The sequence below is a fragment of the Phoenix dactylifera genome, chromosome 1 (assembly GCF_051530095.1).
Source record: "Phoenix dactylifera cultivar Ajwa chromosome 1, Ajwa_hap1_PhDact_Kaust_v1.1, whole genome shotgun sequence".
NCBI classification, from domain to species: domain Eukaryota; kingdom Viridiplantae; phylum Streptophyta; class Magnoliopsida; order Arecales; family Arecaceae; genus Phoenix; species Phoenix dactylifera.
This window is the reverse complement of record NC_143190.1, coordinates 68,064,410-68,081,722: the sequence shown is the minus strand read 5'-3', so window position 1 is coordinate 68,081,722 and position 17,313 is coordinate 68,064,410. Positions and strand designations below refer to the sequence as shown.

Here is a 17,313-nt window from a genome sequence, read left to right as displayed (position 1 = left end):
ATTAAACCAGATATTATTACATAAAATTGCGGAGTCGGAAACACGGATTAAGGCGGTGATGGAGCCGGCAGCAAGCCTATATATATGGTACCGCGCGGTTGGAGAGGCGAACGTTGGGGGGAGGTGCCGAGGCCGAACCCTGGATGTCGTCCGCTCTCCATCTCCTCCACCGCCATTGCTGCCGGGGATTGCTATGTCCTCTCCGTCTCGGCGACGCTACCTGTAGATCTCGCTCTGTCCTCCGCTTCGCTTCAAGCCTTTCATCTCCTCGAACGACCGGAGATCCAAAGTACCAGAAGCAAGAGAGAAACCCTATCAAGTATTGGAATACCTTCTACAAACACCACCAGGATAAGGTCTGTTTGTCTGTCTTTCTCTCTATTTTCCTTTCTTTCTCGATGATTCTTGCGGATTCGATTGATCCAAAGGTTCTTGGGCGTAGTTCTTTAAAGATCGGCACTATTTGGAGAAGGATTGGGGACCCCGCTTCTTGGTGAATGCAGTCAACTTGTAGACACCCCCTCTTTGTAATTTTAGATTCTTGGATTCCAAGATTTTTAGGATTTTTCTCGTTTTATCCAGCCATCCGGCGAGAAGGGCCAGGCTTCTGCTCATCCCAAGGTCGTATTGGAGGTAAGTATATGGAATTTTAGATTCTTGCGGGACTGTGGGCGTCTGATTTCGTTTCAGGGATGTTTTACATCAAAACTTTGTGCTATGTATCATCGGACGTTTGTTTGGGGATAGTCTAATATTTGATCGGATGTTCTCTTGCATATGCATTTTAAATTATCAACCATTTGCTCAATCATCTTGATCTATCCTTCATGTTGTTCATTTATTGTCAAAACTGATCTGTTAATTAGAACCCAAGGCTTTAGCATGTCTTTACCTTCTATAACAGTTAATTATATTGCATTTGACATGTGGTTATTGGGAAATTCAAGTTCTTATTGTTTTGCTTTAATAATTTGATTTTTCTGGTTATTTTATGTAATTGGCCTTTTTATTTATTATAACATGTCAATAAGTGATGGATGTAAATATGTGCTATGTACTGTCAGATGTTTGTGATTGTATGTTCTCTTGCATAAGCTTCTTTAAATATCAGCCATTTTCTACATCATCTTGATCTGTCCTTCATGTTGTTTTTTTATGGTTAAAAGTGATCTGTTTATTAGAACTGAAGGTTGTAGCATACCTTTACTTTCTTTAGCAGTTACTGATATTGCGTTCTTTTTTTACTTTGAAGCATTTGGTTTTTGGAAAATCCAAGATCCTATAGTTTTGCTTTAGCAGTTTGATTTTTCTGGTTATTTTAATTAATTATCTTTTTTCATTTAACGTGTCAAGATATAGTTGTGATGTGATATTTTTGATACCTACTGGCACTCTGCTTTAGATTATCATAAATTTTAACTACTTTACAGACACATTTAATGCATATATTTTTAAATATAGAAAAGGAAAGATGTTAAAAATAATAAAAAAAGATGTGTTATAAAAATTATTAATTATGTCATATTTTATAGAGTTAAACTGTACCGGCAAACATGCTATCCCAAAAATATTAGATTTTTAAGTGAAAAATTTCTGTAAGATTAGGTTTTGTAAATTTGAACTCAGCATGTGTGGTGCATGATTAAGAAGTGATGATTTAATTGCTGATTGCAATCTTATAACTATAAATGATTAGCTGCCTAGCTTGTGCAATGCACATATAAGACATATATGTTCAGTGCTCCATAGCATTTCTCTTTTAAAAATTTGGTTCTATAATTTCTTTTTTATTCTATCTTATTTCTGTTTTGTGTTCATTGCTTACCTCTATTTTTACTTGACAAATTTGGTTTTTTATTTTCTGTTCTTTAGTCTATTTTTTGTTTTTTATTATTTGTTTTATCTCGATGGTATTTGGTTCATTTTGTTTTTGTTACTTAGTTTTATAATCTGCATTTTGTTTTTTTTACTTATAATCTGCATTTACATATTTGTTTGAAATATGTTTATATTTTGGAGGAGTCATATGGGTGGCAGCTTTGTCATGCAAAAAGTTCTTTATCCTTCATGGTGGAGGGATTGGTGAGACCCAGTGGACCAGGTGGTGTGATTCAAGAGAGGTTGGTCAAATAATGATGTGCCATGCTAGTGCCATAGGGGAAAACTTCTTGTGTGATGGAGTGTCACCTCATAGCATATTCCGATCCCTTTTTCATTTTACTTTCTTTGTATATTTTGTTTATTTTCCATCTTTACACATAAATTCAGTTTGTATCCTTTGCTGTTTTTCCTTTTTATTCTTATTATCATTTTTTATATATATTCAGTGTTTCACTTTATTTTATTTTGCATCTACTTTTTGTCATCTCGTCTTGTATATTTGTTTGAAATTTCATTTTATTTGTCTTCTTGACGGAGCCATGCTATGGGCTGGTCCCAAATCACAAAAAAATTCTTGTGTCTTGTGGTAGAGAGTGGATTGTTGTGACTGAAAGGGGCTGGTGCATTTCATTACGGGTCAATCAAATAACAATGTGCCATGTTAGAACCATATCAGCTCAGGGACATTTTGCATGATAATGGCATTCCATAAAATTTTTCATTTGAAATTTCGGCTTTGTATTAGCATTTTTATTCAATTATGTTTCATTTTCTGTTTATTTCCCTTCTTTTTTTTTTCACAATTCAATCTTATATTTTTCTTCTTTTATTTGTTATTCATCTGTATCATTAATTTTTAATATATCTAGTTGGTCATTCTTTTTGTTTGTTTTGTGTTATTTAGTTTTGTGAACTGGTTTTGTTTTTTGTTTTGTTTGGAATTTCATTTTATTTTTTTGATAGAGGAATGCTATGGGGGACTGTTGATTTACATGAGAAGCTCCTTGTGCCACATGGTTTGGAGGATTGATGTGTTATGCAAAGGCTTTTGCTATTAATGAGGGGTCAAATAATTATGTGCCATGCCAATGCCATATTAGTCTAGGAAACTCCTTTGCATGACGGATGGCACCTAAAACTTCTCCATTTTAAAATTTAGTTTTGTATTTTGTGTTAGTCAAATTTCTTGTGTTTTCACTATATTTTATAATATTTAGTTTTTAGTTTATTTTTTTTAAGTTTTCTTGTTTAGTTGGTTATCTGGTTTTATGTATTTGGTTTTGTTTTATTTGTTTGAAATTTTAGTTTTGGAAGGAGTAATGCTATGAGAGAAGTGAGCCTTTGCATAATAGTAAGGTTGCTCAATTGCAACCCAAGCGTCATGAGTTTGAAACATAGAAATAGCCTCTCCGCACATGAGGGTGAGGCTATGTACGTCTGGCCCTCTTTAGACCTTGCAGTCGTGGGAGCCTCACGCATTAGGTACCTTTTTTAAGGAGTAATATTTTGGGCTGACTCGACCACATAACGTTCCTCATGCCATGTGGGGTAGGGGATTGGTGCAATTAAGGGGTTGTGCAATTAAGGTGTTGTGTTGGTCAAAGTGATGACATGCCATACCGGTGCCATGTTGGCAAGGTGGCTTCCCACAACATTTTTTCATTTTGAATAATTAACTTTTATCTTTTTCTTTTTTCCCTCTCCTTTATGTTTCTATTTTCTGTTAATTTTCTGATCTGTATCTTCACTTTCATAAGTTGAGTTCTGTATTTTCTCTTCTTTAGTTTATTTTCTTTTATTCTAATTCAAAGTATATATATTATATTCTGTTCTTTGATTCCTTTTTCTTTTGTTAAATTAATTGTGTGATCATTTCAGATTTGTGTTTTATAGCCATCGTTGTATATGATGAGAAAAGGGATGATGATGATAGATACCGGGCTTATATACTTGTATGTTGCAGGGATGCTAGCAAACTACCATCATCTTTTTTTTTTCTTTCACTCAAGACTTCTTTGGAAGTTCACTTCCCACCTTCCAATACAGTACTACCTAGCATTATTTATAAGAAATAATAGTTTTCTAAGTTGATTGCTATATTTCATTTAGTTTTCAATCTATTCATTACTTTTCTAACAGGACTTGGTCTTGAATTGGAATTAATGGTTGAAGTAGGATCCATTGATGTGTTTTTAATGCTTTAACATGTCAAAACTAGCATTAAGGATTTACTAATATGAGCATTGTCATATAACGGCTAATTAAGGGTATTGTGGTCCTATTGAGGGTTTCGTTCTGACCACTTGTATATGCATTTAGAGATAGATAATTTAAAAAAGGGATATCATTTATCAGCTTCCCACATACCAAGGAAGCATAGAGAAATTGCATGGTACAACCCCAATTTTTAGTGCTTTTATATGGTACTTTTGCTTCTTGTTCAAGTGTGGTTTGTTAGGTTGATGGTTGCTCTGTCCAGGTTGGTTGTGGAGCTGGAAACACTGTTTTCCCACTTCTAGTGGCATTTCCAGATGTCTTTGTTCATGCTTGTGATTTCTCACCTCTTGCAATTGAACTTGTCAAGGTAAGTACTTTTGGTGATACTAGCTATATAGACTCTTCATCTTTTTAACCCAGTTGAATAAGCCTTTCATTAGCTTAAATTGGTAGTCTAGGTTTTTTTCCTTCGTTTTGTATTTTTGATGTTTTATTCTTCTGTAACTATCTTATACTTGGATGTGCCCATCTGCTAGATCTTTATTTCAGTGAAAGGTTCCGGTAAGAGTGGATAATCTCACTGTGGATCGTTACTTTTTTTATGTCTCCTGAATGCATGAGCCATTAGTTGTTTTGCTGAATGACTGGAATGATGTAAATTGTCTGTCGAGGTAACAGGCATGTGTTGATGTCTGTGGGTGACAAATGTATCATGCTTCTTGATTCTTGCCAATTCTTTGATGCAGTTGCGTTTCTTCTGCAATAGTATGCTCTGTTTTTTTCTGTTCATGTGTGGGTGCAATATATTTTTCAAGTAAAGATGAGGCCTTAAGACATTAACCATCCTATGATTTAGTCTTTCTTGCTTGAACACATATACATGTCATATTGTTTTGATGGCAAATTATTAAGTTTTTACTGAGCTGTATAAGTTACAAAGGCAAGTCATTTGTACTGCATCAGGGTAAAATTAGAAACTATTAAATCTGCGGTAATCATTTTATTGTTGCTATCATATTTTCTGAATGCCATCACGCAACATACAATTTGTGACACTTTGAGATTTTCTTTTCTCCTCGTAAGCAGAAACTTGGGCAATGTATTGCAAAATTATGATCTTGTCATGAATAGTAATATACCATATGCAATAATTTAGAAGATTTAGCAAAAAATATACTCTTGTAAGTTTCTGTTTGAGAAACTTTCTTATGTCATTCTCTCCTGATAAATAGCGTAATATGTTCTTGAGTATTGAGAATACATCTGGTAGATAAGAGTTAGCGTATCTTTTGATGACAAAATGGCCTGATTCCTGTTAGAATCTTGTGGTTTATAAATTGACAGGAACATGGAGCTTTTAAGTTGGATCGGGTGAATGCTTTTGTTTGTGATGTCATAACTGATGATCTTTGCAAGATGATTATGCCAGGATCGGTTGATGTCATTACCATGGTATTTATTAATCTCATTTTGTTGGATACTAGAGGAGAAGTTCCCAGTTCAGAATCCTTTTTTCAAATTAATGTTGCTGCCTGTATCATCTCTCGTTATGTGGTCTGTGTTTTGTTGATTCGTTCCTATTGAGCATGTGAATTCTGATTTCCAAAATTAAGATGCTAATTTCTATGAAATGATTATATTGAGATGCTAATTTCTGTTGCTGGGATCTCTAGATTTGTGAATTCTGATGCTTTATGCACTTAGTTTTGAAGTTTAGGTCAATGAGCTCTCCAACAGTGGGTCGAATTGGCAGTACATTAGTGCCGCAGTAATCAACAGCCAGCTAACATTGACTTTCTCATACTTCGATCTTGGGTTTATTCTCAACAATTGAACATGAGATTTATGTTTGCACTTACTTTAATTGCATTTTTATTTTATTTTTATTGATCTAAAGTTCTAAACTATGATTTATGCCGAGCTTACAGTCCAGGTCTTTAAAAGTCACTCTAGTTTTGAATACTATTTATTTTCTTAAGTGGGTTGAAAGCAAGAAAGCACAGTCCATGCTTATTTATTAAAATATAGGCTTCTATTAGAAAGTGTTTTGTGCTAATACTCTAGCAGAGATCTGACATGTGTTGTTTACAGGTTGCTGCTTCTTGGTAGGTTTTAATTATGTTGAAACACAATACAAGGGAAAAGAATTAGGTGCATGTGAAAAATTATCACCCATGCGATTATGTCAGTCATCTAGAAAGAGTCAGACAAAACATCTCCACAAGAACTTTTTGGTCAATATCACTTCAGTAAGTGGTTTTGTTTTGAGTTGCATTACTATGGGTCACGGGGCTTGACTAGTAGTTTGACTATCATATTGTCATATGAGCCTTAATAATAAAAATTATCAAACATTGCAAGATTGTCATGTAGCATTAAAAGAGGACCGGTGATATTGCTTGTAGGACTGAAATTAATAAAGGAAGCTTTTCAATCCAATAGTGGTGGTTTCCTGCATAAAAACAGTGCTTGATGTTCTTAATCCAAACTCAAGCATGCGGTAGATTTAGCCAAGTGCAGGCCAACTCAAGTGGTATGTGATGTTGGTGTTCACATTTTGTATAGAATATAATTATTTTGCATGTGTACACTCAAATTTGGCATGTTAACTGGACTCTATTTTTTTTTGTTGTTATGCCATTTCCTTTTTGGTGTGATGGTTCCATGTCTTGTCATAATTCTTGGGTCCTTCAGCTGTACCAGGCTAGCATAGCTCTTTTCCCCTGTTATTTTATATTGGGGGTGTATGTGGTGTGATGATCCTGTGGGTGCTCAGCTGATGCATTAGCAGATTTTTATGTTGTCTGCAGTGTCTCCGATGAAGATGTCTTTGGCATTGCAGAATGTCAGAAATGTTCTTAATGTGAGATACTCTCACAAGGCTTCAATAATTCATTTTCATCTTTCAATAGTTTGGATAAGGGCAAATTCGTGGCTCTCATTATTTTTCAGCCAAGTGGTACCTTACTGGCAAGTCCAATTTACCTCGCCTCGGAGGGAGAACTAAAAGCGGGGGAAGGAAAGGAAGAGCTTCCGGTAGTGAATTTTTTACTCAAGATTATCTTTTTTACTCAAGATTGGGTCTCTATGCCAGCGGACCTGTGAACAGATCATCAATCAACCGACGAAGAAGTTCAAAGAGGAGACTAAGTACCATCCATTGCCTTTTTCAGAGTCTATGCCATGGGGGATTATGCTCAAGTAAGTCTCATGATAATTGCCACCTTGTATTCTACTTTAGATAATTCTGTCTGATCAGTTATGTTTATTTGTAATTCAGTATTTGTTTATTACTAAACAGTGTCATCAGATCCACTGAGATCAGCTATTATTCTAGCTATGGTTGCTTCTGCATAATTACTATTATATGGTTGAACAAAATATAGATCTTCGTACAAGGCTTGCATTAGATTTCATTGCATAGGTGGAAGATTCAATTGGTTTCAACATTAATCTATGAACCATTTTCCTTTTTTTTGTGCTACCTTGCTAAATGCCTTTAATGTTGACAGCAACAAGCATATGATTAATGCCTAGCAGTTTTGATAGTAATATTATATGGGGGAAGCAAGTCTTTTAATTGCCTAATCACATAGTTGTCAAATAGCTGAGGCGACCATAGGCAATGGACCCTCCCATAGGCAATTAAGCAGTCGCCCATGTGACAATTTCTACAAAATTTACAGGATAATCCAAATCTTCATATATTTGAATTATTGGTTAAACCTTGCATTTTTTTCAAAAAAGTATTCATAAGATGATCCAAAGATAGAACGGTAATAACTAATGCAGAGGTAATAATTAATGCATGAATTCTACATATTCATAATACTTCAAAGACTCAATTTTATGTTTAGTCTAAACTTAAAGATTTTAGCAACATCTAGAAATCATATTAATTATACATGATGTTACTGCTGTGATAATAGTAGTGGCACTAGGACGGTGCTACTTCTATGATGGTAATAGTAGTAACACTAATGCGTTACTACGTTCATGATAATATCAATGACACTTGTATGTCAGTGAGTATAAAGATTATGAAAAACATAGCATAAATCAAGAGAAAAATGGTGGGAAGATGAGATAATTGTTTCTCATTTTCTAAAACAAAGAATAAGACAACACATCAAAAAAGAATAGAAGCTATAGTAAAGCCCATAATGACTGATCTATATATTCAATTTAAACACATTTTTGTTTTCCTAATCCAACCCAAGCTAAAAGAAAATAGAAGCCAAGATAATACTTAATCCATCATCAATCAATAGAAAAGATCTAAATTAAATATCCTCTCAATAACATAAACTGTAACTCCAAAGTGAAAAAACAAACATAAAAAGAAACAAGAGAAAGGGATAGAGTAGGATAATGGATGGAGTCTGTAATTATTAATTTATTATTGTTATTATTGTGGTGCAAGATGGGTGCCCCGTGGGGGGCCCCACCGGGGGTGGCGGGGGGTGGTGGGCTCAAGACCTTGGGAATATATCTCTCAAAGCAGTAGATAAAGACCTTCCCAGTGCTCTTCAAATAGACAGTCCTCAACAGATCAATAACAAAACCCCTCGACACATACTCTGTGCCGAGGATGTTTATATATCCTGTTGGTATATGTATGAATATATGCTAGTATATGCATTATATATGCATAGAATAATTGTATCATTAAGGATCATTGCTTGGTGCAATGGTAAAAGGCTTGGCCTAGCAAGCACAATATCTTGGGTTCGAATTATAGTGTTTTCAGAAAATTGCCGAAAAGTTTAGGTCTATCCCCAGTCCGTCCCTCCTAGGAGCCCGAATTTTTGGGGCCATAACAGGGTAATGGCCTTTTTATAATAATTGTATCATTACAATGTTCTCCAAAGACTAATATTTTGACACAGATTAATTTGCACATATCATGCTGCTTTTGCTAGTAAAATGCCCCATCATTTTTGAGAAGAATGCATCATTGCATGGATCCTATAATTTGTATTATGTGTTTTAGTATATATTTTTGTTTTGAGTAGGTTGCATGTTGGGTCTGCTAAGTGGAAAGAATGCTTCTTAGATGTTTCTATTTGGATCAGTGGTAAGATTTGGTTTGTATGCCAGGAATTAAGTTTACTAATTTCATCAGGGACAGTGTTGCATCAAAAAAAAAAATAATCTCATTCCTATATGGAACTTATTTGACCGCTTGATTCACATGTCAATAGTATTTATTGCAATAATTACTTAACAGCTCTTTTAGATTATTAAATTTGGAACTATTCAACAATCTTAATAATTCATAATACTTAAGTCTCGAGTTACAACAGCCTGATCTCACTCTGTTTTCCAGATATCTTGTTTCTTCAGTATTTCCATTTACTGGTTTTGTGCCTATCGGATATTTGTCTTCCCACAAGGCACAAGGATATTTATGTCTCTTTTATTATGTTATTGTAATTGCTGATCAAAATTAACAGGAGAAACTTGCCAAGAAAGGTCAGATAATTAGCAATAACTTCTATATCCGTGGTGATGGCACTGTGGGTGGTTGTTTTCTACCTGGTGGTTCATTTCTTAATAAAATTCTCTATTTTTGATTGCAACCTCATCTAAAGCTTCAGTATGGTGATTACAGTGCGCTTTTTACTTCTCCGAAGATTCATTATCAACCTTGTTTGAAAGAAATGGCTTTGACACTGTGGAAGTCAGTGTGTACTGCAAACAGATTGTGAATCGCCCCCGAAAAGTAATCATGGATCGGTATGTAAACTGTTGCTCTAAATCACATTTCTTCTCTAAACGTCAATAACAATTCACATATAAAGTATTATTTGATATAGCTATACTCTATGCACCTTCAAGGAACAAAAACATGATTTGACACCTAATATAAGACAATTTAATAACCAACATCTTTAATTTTCATTTTTCTTTGTGATCTGTAATTTAGTTGTAATTCTTATCTCCTGCATATGTCAGTCAACAAAATCCAAGGAATATAGAGTGATAGTTTTTGTGAGCAATTAGGAAACTAATTAAGGCTACAACATAAGTATTTCGTATCTTTGAAGCATTCTGAGGTTTTGCCATAAATTTTGATTATAATTTTGTTCGTTTTACTGCTTACCAAATGAATTTTGTTCAAATTTTGTTCCTTTTTGCGAAGATGACTTCTTCAGATTGACCCCAGAAATAAGTGCTTTATTTGGTGCTTCTGGAGCCCAAGCATTTTGTGCCCTTTTTTTTTTGGTGAAGGCGGATTTCCATTCATATAGCTATAATGTGAGTACAATATGCAAAATCAAGTGAAAGTAAACAGTACAAATGGTGTGGAATGCTAGTTAAATTAGTCCAAAGAACCTCTCCGGAATGCCGGGCGACATAGGAAAGGCGACCCAGTCTGCTGCACTGTTCGCCTTCCGATACATATGAGCTATCCGGAAAGAAGTCAACTCCCTGACCAAAGTGCGGATATCTTGTATCAATGGATGGCCGTCCCCGTACCTGTCTGCTCCCCTGATCCAGTCTATAACCGTGGACGAATCACCCTTAAGGAATACACTGTCGGCCCCCACCACCCATCTAACATACAAAATATTCTCCCATGCTGTCCGGAGTTTCGCTCCCACTGCGGTCTGACCAGGTGTGCTCCGTTCTCCGGCTGCTATGAATCTTCCCCCGTGGTCCCTATCACAAAACCCGCCCCCCCAGAGGTGCCATCCCCAGCCATACCTTTATCGAAGTTCATCTTGAGATAACTAGGTGGTGGGGTACCCAATAAAAGTAAATAAACTTGGGCGCTAAGACAGCAGTGCAGGTACCCCAGATATTCCTGACCCTTCCAGATGAGGATGACGTAGCTAGACTAGTAACCTTCGTTGTTCGCCGCATAGCTCTGTCCATCACAACCCGTGGGGGCGACCTACCCTCAAACAGTCGGTCGTTCCTGTCCAACCAGATGTGATAAGCCAAGCAGCCATGATACCCCTCTTTATTGTGCTCGGCCTCCGAAGGGAGTCTCTCAGATGCTGAAGCATGTGCTCCACCGACTCCCACACCGAATGGACTGGCATAGGTGAGCATCTCCAAACCTGCACAGCTGTAGGGCACTGAAATAGAACATGACTGATGGTCTCCTCTGCCTCTGGACATACCTCACACCGCGAGGTCATCCACATCCTCCGTCTAGCAAGCATACTCCTAGTAGGTAGGCAGCACCAGGCCACCTTCCATAAGAAAAGCGCCACCTGGGAGGCACCCTCATCCTCCAGATCTATTTTCCATCTATCCCCCTGATTGTCTTCCTACTAGTCTATGCAAGAAAATCACGAGTGCACACCCTCGTCCGGCCCGACGGCATCCAAACCAATCTGTCAGGCTCCCTTCATGAAGGAATCGGTAAGGCTAAGATCCTCTCTATCAACTGCTCCCCAAACGCCTTCCAAATCAGACCCTCATTCCATCTTCCCTCTTTTGGAACTAGCAGAGCACATACCCTACATCCTACCAATCTGCCCGAATCCACCATGGTCGGTAGTCTACTGATCGGTAGCTTAGTCACCCAGCTATTCTCGAGTACATCAACAGAGGTCCCATCCCCAATAGCCCATCGTATTGCCGGGAGCACTTGTGGAGCTCTAGCACAAATCTCCCTCCAAATGGGGGAGTGACGGTGGTCTGCCCGGGCACCGGCCGCCAACATACCATACTTGGCCCTCATCAAGAAAGACCATAGACCGTCAGGCTCCAATAAAAAGCTGACCGCAAGCCTCATCGCCGATGCCTCCCGTCGCGTCACCCATGACGACACTCCTAATCCGTCGTGCCTGGCCGGTTGACAAATCACATCTCAGGCTACTAGATGGATACTACCTCTGTCGCCACGCCTCTTCCAGATAAAGTTCCTAATGAGCTGCTCAGCTGACCTCAGCATTGCCACTGGAATGATGGAATTGGATAATAGGTATATCGGAATGGAACTAAGCACTGACCTTGCCAGGATGACCCTGCCCATCATGGATAGTGTATGCATCTGCCACCTCTCAATCCTGTGTCTGATGCTAAGCTCAAGAGAAAAGCAATCCCCTCTGTGCCAACATCGTCCCAGGATCGGAACACCCAAGTATCTCAGATCGCCATCTTGCTCGCCTACTCCCAGAATCTCCATGATCTCGGCCTTCACATGATGCTTGGTCTTCGGGCTGAAGACGATAGTTGATTTTGCCAAGTTGATCTGTTGGCCAGAAGCAGCACAGTAGGCTCATAGTGTCCTCTTGATCATATGGGCAGCCTGCCTAGTCGCCCGGGTCATCAAAAGGCAGTCATCAGCGAACAACAAGTGAGATATCGGCATGGCCCCCTACCCTGGTGTATAAGCCTTCAGGGTCTGAGCGCCCACAGCATGCCGAAGAGCTCTGGATAGCATATTTGCACATATGAGAGAGCAGAGGGGACAAAGGGCATCCCTGACGGAGCCCAACCGATGAGTCAAAGAAGCGAGAGGGCGTACCGTTTACCAAAATGAAAAAGGAAGGACCCCCCACACATCCCATGACCCATCTGATCCATATCTCATGAAAGCCGAACCTCTGAAGGGAAAACCAAATAAAGTCCCAGCTCATCCTGTCATATGCCCTCTCCATGTCGAGCGTGATCCCCATCAGGCATCTCCTCATTGGTGCTTTTTTGAGATCATACATGAATTCCTGGGCGATTAGGACATTGTCAGGTATACTCCTCCCCCCTATAAAAGCACTCTGCTCTGGATAGATGATCCTGGGTAATATGTTTCTCAGCCTGGTCGCCAAGATCTTCGTCGTGGCTTTGTACAATGTGGTGCACAAGCTGATCGGCCGGAAGTGGCCCGGCTCCGAAGCATCCTGACGCTTCGGAATCAAAGCAACAAATGTCCTTTGCCACTCCGACGGCATCATCATTGTATTGAAGAACTGCTGGATAGCCTCAATCACATCCTGTCCGACTATAGACCAATACCTGCAAAAGAAAACTGGTGGAAAGCCCTCCGACCCTGGTGCCTTGTCCCCAGCCAATGACCACATCACCTCCTGGATCTTCCTCCCTAACACCGGCCTGATAAGTGTTGAGGACTCCTCCTCTGAAACACCCGCTGAAGGCATGGGTAGATCGCCTCCTGAGCCTCCCTCCCCAGCTCCGGCTGATAACATACTCTCCGTCCTCTCCGTCCTCTCCGTCCATCTGGCACTAAAGAAATGCTCCATCACCCTACGTATCATGTCCGGGTCCTCCGATTTCTGTCCATCCTTGCACCTGATAGCTCTGATCCTGTTCCGCTGTCTCCTGATTAGTGTTGATTGGTGAAAGAATTTGGTGTTCTTATCCCCTCCAAGATCCACTGTACCCTTGACTTTTGCCTCTAAAAGATCTTCTGTCTGCCCTTCATTGTAAGATGTGGAAACATTGGTGGAAAATTATATCACAATATTTTGCACATGTAGGACTTGCTGTAGATTGATGACTTGATGCTTAATAGCTTGTGGTTACAGCAGGAATGGTGGCAGGGTATTTTTACACCTAACAAATAAGAAGAAACATAATCATGTTTGTTATTTTTAAATATCATATGACATAATGATTATGGTGAAGAAAAATTATATGAAATTTCAAGTTTAATTGTACAAAATTAACTGAAGTTAATCTTAGTTGTGCAGAACTACATTGCTAATATATGAATATGTGATGTTTTGTGAAAGAGGGGTTTAAAGGACATGAAGCTTGTTTAAAATTGGGACCATAAAGCACACTTAAAGAAAGTGATTTAGCCGTCGTTCTGATGATTTGTTGAGGGAGAAGGTCATTCTGGCGAACCTTGAAGAGATACAAAATCATTGACCCAAGAAGTTGACGGTGCCAAAAGTTTCTGTATTAGTTAATCCACAGCACTTGAGTCACTATGATTTGTCGTCGTCATCATCATCATCTGAACATTTTTGTCTGAATGAGGCCAGCTATGGAGCATGGCTGTAAAAAGGGAAGCTCCATTTGAAGTTGGATCAATTTTTTACGACTGTCAATTTGAATTCATCTTAAAATATTGTTTCCAGACTTCTACCCAAGGAAACTCAAGGTGGTAGTATGATACTTTAAAGGCCAGTTGAGGGCAAGACGGTTTACCTTAACCTTGGAAATCTCTCAAGACTTGAGGGAGGTCTAAAAAAAAGATGGGAGGTAAGGTTTGATGTGTGGAACTGTAAAGCAAATGTGATAGATATGGAAGTTCACGATAATGTTTGTAGCTATTCATCTAGATAATGAAGTGGTCAAACAATACATGAAGCTCACTGGTGACAGTGGGCTTGGCTAAATAGGAGCAAACGGAAAAAAGAACTTAAGGAGACCCAGATCTAGATAGTTAAAGCAATGCTGTTTATGGTTACAGTATCAAACTTCTAGTTTGGGTCTGTCGATGATATAGGATTTATTTTCATGGTTCAGTTTTGTATGTTGCAGATTTTGAAGATAGGCATTTGGTTTTCATTTTTCATATAAATTATGTTTGGAACTTGTGAGATTGTTGATTGTAGCACTGCCTGCAAAAATGGGATGCTACCATTTCTGTTCTATGAAAAATGCCACTAATTCTAATATTCACATCTTGGATGCCATTAAAGAATCTATCTTCATTTGTGGTCATGTATGCTTGTCCTCTACTTGCAATATTTTCCTTGCAACTATGCATTTTGACTGATCTCTCTCTCTCTTTAAGCTAAGCTTATTAGTCCTGTATTTTATTGTTACTATTTCTGCAATTTACAATGGTAGGCGCTGGATACGTGCCACATTCTGCAATGTGGGGCCATTCTGATTCCCACCAATTATTGCCTTCAACTAGTAGTTGCTAGCTTGATGGTTAAGTGGGATAACTATGCATGGACCCGTTGAAAGGTCAGTTGCATGTACCTAGAGTTTTGGCATTTTTGAAAGACAACAACTTTACCAACCTGAGGTAGAAGTCTCATTTTTGATGTTTCTTACTTCAGCTGAGTCATGCTTTTCTAATATAGGAAATGAATAGGTCGATGGTTTATGTAGTTATAGCTACTACCTTGTAGCCACCAAACTTCTTCAATGAGAATGTGAATCTGGGGCTTGATACTCGGATGAGATTGACTTGCTGATACAAATTCAAAGTTTGTGTACATTTCTTGATCATGAAATTTTTATAAGCCTTCGCTGTGGCAACTTAAATTGTAATTTGATGATAGCCAAAACTTGTAGAACCATTTGTTCGTGAATTTTTAAGCTCCCGGAGCTTCTTGGGGTCTGGAAGCTGCTCTGACATAGAAGTATTGAAGATGATGGGAAATGCAAAGATTTATCAGTAAATTGAGGGTAAAAACAGCATTCTAATGCATGAGGCTTATGCTATTATGGGGTCAGATGTATGCAACTTTATTTCTGTCTATAAAACTGTTATTTCTGTATTTTGAACCTGTAGCATTTTCATAACCTGATCATTGTGCCAAGGCTTATTATAAAATTTTCCAAATTTTCCAAATTTTCCAAATGGAAACTAAAGTTTGGTTCTCTTTCATCTATATTAAAATGGATGACTCAGTCTAATCACCAATAATTGGTAGGAGAACCACCTGGTGGAATTTCTTCACAGGTTCTAAACTAGTTCACTAATAGGTGCCTTAACCAACAATTGGTGATTGGCTAGGGGCCACCATTTTATGTCATGTTTAATCAAATGTGGAAGGAATGGAGAAGTTACTTTAAGAAATCGGTGTTGCCAAATGCACCAAATGCTAAGTGTTTAAGTCCTTATTCCACTCTCAGTTTTTCAGTGTATTAGTATTTATATTTCACTTGTCAGCAGGAAGTACGTATATTGTGTTCAAGGATCTTTTCTAGACTCTAGTGGTTGATCTATTTGATGGATAGGGCGTCTGAGATTCTTCAAGGTTGGTTTGTACTCTTTATAGAATGGATTCTTTCTCCTGTGCGTGTTTGCCACGTTAGCCGTTGGATTATTGCACCTGCATAAAACTCAAAAATACAAACTTTTTCATGTGCTTGTATAGATATGATCAAATCATAGATTTATACGAAGGAAGGTGAATCCCTCTTTTGCACAAAAAAATACTTCTATTATTCTCCTTTCGCATCAAAGGTGCTACCCGCCCCCATCCACCAGTGATGAAAGTTGGTGCAGTTTTTGTTTCCTGATTGAAAGTCGTACTATTTGAGAGACTTAAGGATTTCATTTTATAGTTAGATTTCCAAACATTTTTTTCCTCATGGAATAATTTTATATTATTAAATAATTATAATTCTATTTCACCAATTTGGTGGAGCAGGCTTATATTGTGGGAGAGAGGAAAATTATCCCTTTTAGTTTGTCCTCTATTCACTCTTTAATACATTAAAAAGAAATAATTTTGTCCTTTTGATAAAATCAAAAGAAGCTACCATAAAATTTTATTAATTTTTTGCACTTATTCCCTTATACAATCTGTGGAATAAGTTCTATTGCGTAGAATAGGCATTCATGCTTATGATTGGACTGAATTGGATGATAGGAAATGTCTCTTTTTCTAAAAAATAATGTTAAATTAAAGATAATTTTTGTAAATAAATTTACATAGCATCATAGGAAAATGATCAGTGCAAACCCTTTGATCCACTACAACTTGTACAACAGAGAGTGTTTAATGTCGCTTTTATAATTCATTGCCACAAGCACTTATTGGCTGAGGGAGGAATTTTCTCGCTCTGACTTGTTACAAGATTTTTCATCATTTGAATCATTTTCATATATCAAAGTTTAGCTGTAGTTGGCATTTGCGTCACTTTTTTTTTTTTTATTATAAAAAAAGCGAGAATTTTATTTATTTTCTTTCAAATATTTGAAAATAAGAAACACATTATTATTATTATTATTAAAATATTTATTATTTTAACAATAAGAAGAGCCGCACGGCGAAGTAACGTTGGGAGGAGACGATAGAGAGCTCGAGCATAGTAGACGACATCATGGTCAGGATGATCATAGACCGGTCCAACTCTTACGCGATTGAGGCAGTCGTCTTAGGTCTCGGTCCAAAAAAGACCCACTGCAGGAATAAAATGGAAAGAAAAAAAACTTCATGTGAGTTTGTCTTAGGCCGGCCTACTGCAAAAAAGGCCTAAAAAATAAAACGGTCTTAGGCTTCCAAATACATTGGAACATCTAAGACGATAGACGACCATGGT

The 17,313-nt window shown here is 37.7% G+C and overlaps 2 protein-coding genes across 10 annotated transcripts in view; both read left to right on the top strand.

Annotated features, from left to right (window-relative positions):
* Window positions 1-74: 74 nt before the first annotated feature.
* LOC103721046 (tRNA N(3)-methylcytidine methyltransferase trm141) lies at window positions 75-15,934 on the top strand. 8 transcript variants are annotated; one of them, XR_016398173.1, is made up of 8 exons: window positions 75-356; window positions 443-493; window positions 583-633; window positions 4,361-4,465; window positions 5,443-5,550; window positions 6,890-6,961; window positions 7,051-7,299; window positions 9,735-15,934. XR_016398173.1 is itself a non-coding variant. In XM_089926879.1 (7 exons), the coding sequence occupies exons 1-6, from the start codon at window positions 144-146 to the stop codon at window positions 6,918-6,920; spliced, it is 540 nt and encodes a 179-aa protein (XP_089783005.1). In that variant the 5' UTR covers window positions 82-143; the 3' UTR covers window positions 6,921-6,961; window positions 7,051-7,067. The 8 variants fall into 8 exon arrangements, 2 of the variants coding, with proteins under 2 accessions (XP_089783005.1, XP_089783006.1); XR_016398172.1 differs by having other exon boundaries at window positions 9,428-15,934; XR_016398171.1 differs by having other exon boundaries at window positions 9,114-15,934.
* LOC149768842 (uncharacterized) overlaps window positions 9,114-17,313 on the top strand; it is a 21,174-nt gene continuing 12,974 nt past the window's right edge. Inside the window, exons 1-4 of one of the 2 annotated variants that reach the window (XM_089926881.1) lie at window positions 9,114-9,175; window positions 9,555-9,617; window positions 9,713-9,837; window positions 14,878-15,539. In XM_089926881.1, coding sequence (XP_089783007.1) covers window positions 9,155-9,175; window positions 9,555-9,617; window positions 9,713-9,837; window positions 14,878-14,920 — 252 coding nt within the window. In that variant the 5' untranslated portion in view covers window positions 9,114-9,154 and the 3' untranslated portion in view covers window positions 14,921-15,539. Of the gene's footprint in view, window positions 9,176-9,554; window positions 9,618-9,712; window positions 9,838-14,877; window positions 15,540-17,313 lie in introns of those variants that run through there. The other variant, XM_089926884.1, reaches the window with a different exon arrangement.